An 8,411-nucleotide genomic window follows, 5' to 3' on the forward strand; every position below is an offset into this window, starting at 1 on the left:
TTTAGGTTTTGATATTAAGGTATTTTTAAATATATGCATATATTCTGATCTACATTGTACTAAAATATCGCTCGTTTTAAGAAAAATAAATCTTAACAATTAATACAAGAATTATTTTCTCATTAGTAATTTTAATGTCTAGATAATAGCAACATAAAAAATTTAATTACAAAATTTGTTTTTAGTCATAAAATGCAAAAATACGTGTATATATATATATTTTATAGCATACATAATATGTACACATTAATAAAACATAATTTATTTAGAAACTTTCAATACCACAGCCATAAACTACGCCAGAAATTTTATCATTTTCATGTAATATTTCTAATCCCTTAATGTCGGCTACACACATTGATTTGTTTTCAATTAACTTATTAGTTTCAAGACAAAATTTACAAACGGTTTGATCAACAGATGTTGAATAGAAATATTTTATATCATTAGTAAATTTCACTCCAGTGACTTGTGCAGTATGTAGAAAATCAAAACATGTTTTTTTTATTAAATAAAAATTTGTACAATTATCATATTTAATTGTAGAAAACACTATACTTTGATCATCGCCTCCCGTAATAATGTAAATATGGTTATCCTTTTCTGCAATATCAATAGCATTTATTCCGCTTTCATGATGTTTTATTTTATATAGAGCTTTGGAATGAGAAGAAAAGTCAATTGTATTCCAAATATTAATGGTACCATCTGTTGAAGCTGATAATAATAATTTATTTTTTATAATATTAACTTGCATTATACATCTATTGTAAAACAATCCATCAACAAACTTAATATTTCCATATATAAAACGAAACTTCCGAATATAACCATCTGAACAACCAGAAAATATTTCAATTTCATTATTTTCATTACATAATAATGCCATGGCCATAAAACGAGTTTCAGGATCAAAATCAATTTTTCCTTTATTACTATTGTTTTTCTGAAAGTCTGTTGACCTTAACATAAAAGTAGAAACTTCTTCCAAGAATAGCGTCTTAGTGTTGAATTTACTTACACAAATTTGTGCTCTTCCTCCAGCGGAAAATATTAAGAAATCCTCCGAAACATGGCAAATTTCAATTGTTCTTATATTAGAAATATGTTGATTCATATCTTGAATTACATTTAAACTTCTTTCACACTGTAAAACGTTTTTCTCAAGTTTACTTATTTTTAAAATATTATCCTCTCCTCCGGATACTAAATATTCATTGTTTATTACTTTTAGTACGTTGCATTCTTTCATATGCCATCGATATTGAATTATATTAACTAAATTTTTTGAGATATTTTTAAAACTTGTATCTACAACATGTATGCTTCCTTTCTTTATAAAAATTAATTTCAAAGTATTTTCTATAGCATTAATAAAACAATCCCAAAATCGATGCCCACCACCACAATTAAAACTGAATACCTCTCCATCCTTTTTGTTCCATACAACGAAACTTGTTGAATTAAACCCTGCTATGTATTCCTCTTCTAAGAATTTAAAAACTCTCTCTACCCATACAATTGGAATATTTTGTCTTGAAATTATAGCAATGTTTTGCAGTCCTTTATTTAGCTTTATGATTTTTATAGTATTATCATGACCATATGTTTTCAAAATTGCAAAATTTTTAAAATCGTTTTCTAAACAAATATTAGTGATCCCAAAGTTACCATTAACGTGTTTTAAACAATTTTTAAGCACAAAGTTAGAATTTTCATAAACGTACAAAAAGAGGTTTCCCTGACGGTTGCTCAACAAAAAATATTCTTCAAATTTAAATGCACATGTTACCCAAGGTTCTCTACTTTTTGGGACTGCAATTGCAACATATTCATTAGAATTCTTATTAAATAATTTACAATTTCCAGTTTCATCGCATACTAAGTATTCATCGTCATTCAAAAAGAATATTGATTTTATATAGTTATTTGAAACTACTTCGTTTTTCTTAATTCTAAACTTGTGTGCAACAGGATCAAATTCAATAATTATTAAAGTTTTAAAAGCTGCTAGGTAAATTAAGTTTTTATATGTTTTTAAAATTGAACATTTTGTTTTTAACAATGATTCCTGGCAGGTCTTTTTTTCAAGTAAATGATCAATCTTCACCCATGTTTCACTGCCAATTTTTACCATCAAAAAATTTTGATTTGTCAATCCAACTACAATCCTATCATTACACAAGAAGGCAATTTTTTCAAATTTGTCCAATTTCATAGAATTTTCGCTAGGGGTTTGTAAACAATCTATAGTTTCAATTTTAGATTGAATAGAAATATTCGATAAGATAGAGTTTAAGTCATATTTTTTACAATTTCCATCAGACCCAGTGGTAAATACTGCACCACTTTCATAATCATAATCTAAGTTCCAAATAGCAGCACCGAAATGATGTAACCTTCGAAACAAAAGTTGACCTTTATTGTTCCACACGCAGAGGTTTGAATCTTCTCCTACAGTAAGAATGTACGGTACATTTCCTGGAATTGTAATTATTTAAAATCAAATTAAATTTAAAAAAACAAGTAAATTACTTTCAATTGCTTACCTTTTTTTATTATTTTACCTTGGAACACTCGAGCTGTGTGACCGTAACTCTGTATGAAAGAATCTGTTGAAATAGGATTATTGCATATGTAATCGTCTCTAATTTTTTCCTGGATATTGAAATTATAAATTTTAAGAGATCTGTCATCTGATGTCGTAATTAAAATATTAAACTCTACACTAACATCTACAGAAAGGGTTACACCCTGAAAAAAGTATCAAGTTAAAAAAATATTTTAAATTAAATAAATTATACCTACATTATTTCCACTTAAACGTTGAATAATATTAGACGATAGAGGTCTGAAAACAATTACATTCATAGCAGTGCCACCAAAAATAATTAAATCATCCCAAGTTTTTCCTAGTATGGAAGAACAATACAACGTAGTTTTATCAAAACAAAAACTTTTATTTATTATAGTACATGTTTGCAGTTCTCTATTGTATTCTAATTCAATTGCAGTCAAATGACCAGTCACTAAACAAAATTTATCATTCTGAAGTAATTTTCCAGAACTGATCCAATCATTAATTCTCCCTGAATAAATTAATTTAAAATCATTCTGTAAAAAAACGTTTAATAGAAAACATACATATTATGTATGTATAGATTCAATCTATTTTAGAATTTAATAATAATACTCTTACCCTTTCATTACTGAATAAAATAAATTGTCTTTCGCCATATACTAAAACAACATCATTTTCATCATCTACATCTATTCCATGTATCTTTCTCTTGATTCTCCATGGAACCTCTTTATATGTTACATTCGAATAATACCTTACATTATTTCCGATACCTGGAATTTCAGGACACAAATTAGAATTTTTATAAAATTAATAAAACCCAACAATAGATAATATTAACGTTATCTACCCACAAAAACCTGATTATTTTTCAAAACTTTTACTGCTATTATATCGCAAATTTGTACCATAATAATATCAAACTATGTTTATGAAAAAAATAATAAAGAGCAAAAATTTATAAACATTCTTTACTTATTATATTTATTTTGTTAATCATAACCTAAACATTGTAATATGTATATGAATGTATGCAACTTAGAAATTCATACTGTCATTTTATTGTCAACCTCATTTGTTGATATATTAAATAAGGGTTTTGGCAGAAATGTTAAAATAAATAGTACTGGTTGTGATATAAACATTGCATTCAATTTTAAAATCGAAATAAAATAAAGCTTTTTCAATATTTGAAGAACATTTGAGAAATAAAAATTAAAAAGCTGTTAACTAATTATTGACAGTACAAGGAAAAATTACATTTAAATGCAATTAAAATAAAATTGCAATTAAATGTAATGTACTAACAATTTAATTTTCTATTTTAGAAGCATCAAAGTCAAAGCAGCTAGAATTTATTTTGTTATTTAGAATTAGATCCATACCGAATCTCAATAGAAACGGGTTTTTAATGTAGTTTTCATCTAGTATATATCATTATTAAACGTTTTTATGTCAATTTAAAATTGAGAACAATTTTTACTTAATGTTCAATTTCTGTTATGTTAGGTAACATTTACACATCAAGCAAAATTTGACAGCCATGAGAAACTCTGGTTGCACATCAAACTTTGTTTAATCAAATATGCTGTCAAATTAAATTTTTTATTCATATGTAGGTATATTTTCGTATACGTATGAATTACTTACTGTCTACAAGTACTATGTATGAATTTATCGTTACTATAATACCAAAGAAAATTATACATACATAAATTACTTATAATTGTTTCTAGTATTTCAGTATTAAAGATTGTAGGTTGTCTCTTTTTCATCAATTTTATTATTTAGCTCTACATTTGTTATACTAAATTCTTTCTTTAACTCCTCATATTCTCTTTGTTTTTCATAAGCGTTCTTTTTTTTTTGAATGATATAATAAATTGAATTAAACTCTCGCCAACTAATATTCTTTTTTAAACATTTTTAATATAAATGTTCAAAAAACGTTTTAAAAAATAATTTAGCTAACTATAAAAAGAAATTTTTAATTACTAAACTACAGAAACAGCTGATCATAGCGCTAGAAAAATTTAAAATAGCTAAAAATATTTATTCTCGCCAATTAATTATTTTATTTCGATCACAAATGTTTGATAAGAATTGGACAAGATTCTACTCTATTTTTCTCATCTGATTTTGTTTAATTTGATTGGTTTTTTGTTCATCAAATTTTCATCAAATTTCCATACAATTAAAAAAATTATTAAACTTTGCTTGATGTGCAAACGTTAAGTAGAGAAAATTTCTTTTAAGTTTGGGTACTACTGTTTATATATAAAAACAAACAAAAACAAAAAACGATACATACTTCAGATCGTATAATCCTCATAACCTTAAAACACTCTTATTGCAATGTAAATTGTTTATAGCTTATAGTATTGTCATTAAAAAGAAGCAGAGCTAACCCGCGCATTAAATTTAAAAAAAATTCATGCTAGTTCTGAATTATAAAATTAAAAATGGATTTTAACAGTTTGTTAGCTCAAGCACAAAAATTAACAAATGAAATTCAAAGCGAAGATCTTCCTAGAGTTGAAAGAACCATACCACAGGTAAAGATTTATTTCATTTTGACTTTACCTTATAACATCTAGTTATATTCGTAGGTTCTACAAGCTACTCAAGAACTACATTCTCGTGTTACACAGACACAAGATATACAGGATATCCAAGCGTAAGTTTTGAAGTAGTTCTCTTTCTTAACTTTAAAAATAATAATTTTAGTCATATTTTGCTGGGATCAAAAGGGATTGATCTTCCGAAAATTTCTCAAAAATTGGAAACATTGAGTGCGCGTAAGACATTTGAACCATTGGACCCTATCACAGATACGGACATACAAAGTTTTTTAAAAAATGAAAGAGAAAATGCAATTTTATCAGTTATTGAGGAGGTACATAAAAATGTAAGTTTAAAGTTACTTAAAAAATTTTACTTAATTGTAGGCCGGTATACAAAATTTATTTACATAATTTATATGCGCAATTTGTTTTTTCTTTAATTTTTATTTTTTAGTCTTTTCAAACAGCACAAAAACAAAAATGGGAACATATAAAAGCTGATTGGAGACAAGAAAAAGTTAAACTATTAAATGCGTTAGTTGGACCTTCCCAGAACTGGATCGATATTCAAAAAATACCAGAACAAACCGTTTTAAATGAAACCTCTCTTGGTGCAAAATCTTGTTTGGACCGAATTGTAAAAACTATTTCGTATAACGTTTATATTCGTAAACAACAATTTCGTTTTAGGAAATGGCGTATGCTAGAGAAGTGTTCGATTACAATAAACTGGTAATAGAAGGAGTCTTAAGACCAAATTTAGTTCAGAAATTTGGGAAAATTGTGGAGACCTTTAATGATGCCGTAAGTTACGTGTTACAAATTGATAAATAGTTTCATATCTAAAAAAAATTACTACAGAAAATCACCGAAATGTGGGAAATAATGAAGTATATGGTAAATGTTGGCCCTTTATCTAGAAATAGAGATCCAATAAAAAGTCGTTCTCAAATGACACAATTTATAGAACAAGCGAAAAAATATTTGGAAAACCGGTAAAATAAGATTAAATATTCGGTAATCAAAAATATCAAAGCATATTTTACATTTTTAGTTATAAATTATACATGTCTACAGTTATATCTGGAAATTTACGCGAAGCTCAACGTGGCGGAGTTCCAAGTATTTTTAATTTAGTTTCTTCATTTGTAAGTTTAACATTCAATCAGAATAATAGTTTTGGCCTCCAAGATGGTTTAATCGAGGGTAAACCTCTATGGCCAATGATTTATTATTGCTTACGATGTGGTGATATTGCCGCAGCGTTGAAATGCATGCAAATGTCATGTGCCGGGCAAGAAGATTTTATGCAAGCCTTAGAAGATAAACTCCATAAGCCAGAACAAAAATTAAATTCTAAACTTGAAAATCAATTAAAACTTCTGTACTGCAACAAAATAAAAAATTCAACAGATCCCTACAAAAAAGCAGTAAGGAATCCTGATTGATTTCATTGCATAATTTGCATGTTAAAATTATATTTGCACTTGAATTTTAGGTTTACTGCATAATTGCTGGATGCGATATATCTGAACAGCATTTGGAAGTTGCAAAAACGACTGACGACTTTCTATGGATTCAGCTTTCGCTACTTAGATCGGAATCAAGTGATAATACTGAAATTTTAACGTACTCTGGATTACAAACAATGATTTTGGAAAAGTACGGCGAAAAGCATTTTAATGCCGCAGATCAAAGGCATTTGTACTTTCAAGTATTAGCTCTAACTGGCCAGTTTGAAGCAGCAATCGAATTTCTATCAAGAACTGAAAAATATAGGACGCATGCAGTTCATATGGCTCTAGCTTTAAATGAACTGTGCATGATAGGAGGACCAAGAAATGTACAAGAACCGTTATGTAAGTAGGAAAAATTTTAATTTTAAATACATATATTTATATTTCATAGTATTTACCTTTCAGTATCTGTTGATATTGAGGATCCTATACCGATGAGAAGATTGAACATAGCTCGACTAATAATGTTGTATGTTAAAAAATTTGAAATCACAAATCCAGCAGAGGCAATGCAATATTTTTACTTCCTAAGGTATTCCAAATCTTTTCTTTTGAATAGATTATATAAAAATTTAATATTTTAGAAATATGAAGGATCCTGAAGGTAGAAACTTATTTCTCCTCTGTGTTTCTGATTTAGCCATTGAATGCAGAGATTATGATTTAATATTCGGAAAAGTGCAACCAAATGGCATTCGATCACGGTAACTATTTCCTTTACTTGCAATGAATAGAAAGTAATATTAAAGTTTAACTATTATTTTACATGTCAGTGGACTTTTTGATCAGTTTGAGAGTATAGAATTCGACTCTAAACAAGCTGCGAAAATGGTAGCTGAAGAATTGGTTAAGAAGGGAATGTTTGAAGATGCAGTGAAATTATTTGATATTGCTGCTGATTATGAACATGCTTTACGTTATACTTCCGTTTTACTCTCTCAAGTTGTACACCAAATAACTAAAAAAGGTTCTCTAAGAGAACGTTTACAAATTGTGGCATCTGATTTTAATGAAAGACTTGAGGGAACTGAATTTAATTGTGATCCACAAGTTTTAAATACATTTTGTTTATTAACTAAATTGATGTCATTCTTTGATTATTATCACGAAAAAAATTATCAGTTAGCGTTGGAAGTTTTAGCAGATATAAACGTAGTTCCATTATCTATGAATGATTTAGAAAGCTGTGTTAATAATTTTAAACGTTTGAGTGGAGAAGTTTGTAAAGTTTATCCTGACATATTGTTAGCAACAATGGATATTCTACACATTGAATATAAAAAAATAAAAGGAAATAATGCATCTTATATTGACAAAGGAAGAGATAAGGTAAAATGCCTATCATTTTTAGCTAAATTTTGATAATGTTTAACATAAATTTAATTTTTTTTTTATTGTAGCAACTACAACATCTAAGAGAGAAAGCTAAAGCTCTAACTAGTATGGCCGGAATAGTTCCATATAGAATGCCTGGAGATACAAATAGTCGTTTAGTACAAATTGAAATATTAATGAACTGATTGTACAAGAAAAATAATAAAAAAAAATTATTTGCATTTTTCCTTTTTTAAATAATTGTGTTTCATTGAAGTAATCAATATACACATGTACTCTTAAATTAAAATCATGTAGTTTTAAATTGTTAAAAAAACTTAAAACTTTATAAGAAATTTTCTAATTACATAATAGGCGTTATCTACCATAGTATCTAAAACAGTAATAAATACAAGACAATTATTAATTAGTAGC

At 27.2% G+C, this 8,411-nt stretch overlaps 2 protein-coding genes across 2 annotated transcripts; one reads left to right on the forward strand and one right to left on the reverse strand.

The window, feature by feature from the left end:
• Positions 1-131: 131 nt before the first annotated feature.
• LOC129618813 (uncharacterized) lies at positions 132-3,557 on the reverse strand. Its single transcript, XM_055533826.1, has 5 exons — positions 3,432-3,557; positions 3,200-3,354; positions 2,809-3,114; positions 2,550-2,754; positions 132-2,481 (listed from the first exon to the last, which is right to left on the reverse strand). Exons 1-5 carry the CDS (start codon positions 3,490-3,492, stop codon positions 266-268), a joined length of 2,943 nt encoding a protein of 980 aa, XP_055389801.1. The 5' UTR covers positions 3,493-3,557; the 3' UTR covers positions 132-265.
• A 1,364-nt stretch (positions 3,558-4,921) lies between these two features.
• LOC129618891 (nuclear pore complex protein Nup93-1) lies at positions 4,922-8,237 on the forward strand. Its single transcript, XM_055533918.1, has 12 exons — positions 4,922-5,136; positions 5,191-5,258; positions 5,309-5,489; positions 5,600-5,782; positions 5,836-5,949; positions 6,007-6,140; positions 6,200-6,575; positions 6,644-7,004; positions 7,068-7,194; positions 7,247-7,366; positions 7,436-7,991; positions 8,063-8,237. Exons 1-12 carry the CDS (start codon positions 5,044-5,046, stop codon positions 8,180-8,182), a joined length of 2,433 nt encoding a protein of 810 aa, XP_055389893.1. The 5' UTR covers positions 4,922-5,043; the 3' UTR covers positions 8,183-8,237.
• Positions 8,238-8,411: the final 174 nt, after the last annotated feature.

This window comes from Condylostylus longicornis, unplaced genomic scaffold, assembly GCF_029603195.1.
Source record: "Condylostylus longicornis isolate FDR11 unplaced genomic scaffold, ASM2960319v2 ptg000010l, whole genome shotgun sequence".
In the NCBI taxonomy this organism is placed as follows: Eukaryota; Metazoa; Arthropoda; class Insecta; order Diptera; family Dolichopodidae; genus Condylostylus; species Condylostylus longicornis.

Bases quoted from the DNA above. Each gene is read 5' to 3' on its own strand.
- LOC129618813 (XM_055533826.1), bottom strand. From the start codon at position 3,492: ATGGTACAAATTTGCGATATAATAGCAGTAAAAGTTTTGAAAAATAAT. The intron at 3,355-3,431 runs GTAGATAACGTT...CTGAAATTCCAG, and splicing joins AAATAATCAGGTTTTTGTGG to GTATCGGAAATAATGTAAGG. The intron at 2,482-2,549 runs GTAAGCAATTGA...TTACAATTCCAG, and splicing joins AGGTAAAATAATAAAAAAAG to GAAATGTACCGTACATTCTT.
- LOC129618891 (XM_055533918.1), top strand. From the start codon at position 5,044: ATGGATTTTAACAGTTTGTTAGCTCAAGCACAAAAATTAACAAATGAA. The intron at 5,259-5,308 runs GTAAGTTTTGAA...TAATAATTTTAG, and splicing joins GATATACAGGATATCCAAGC to TCATATTTTGCTGGGATCAA. The intron at 5,783-5,835 runs GTAAAAACTATT...ATTTCGTTTTAG, and splicing joins AATCTTGTTTGGACCGAATT to GAAATGGCGTATGCTAGAGA.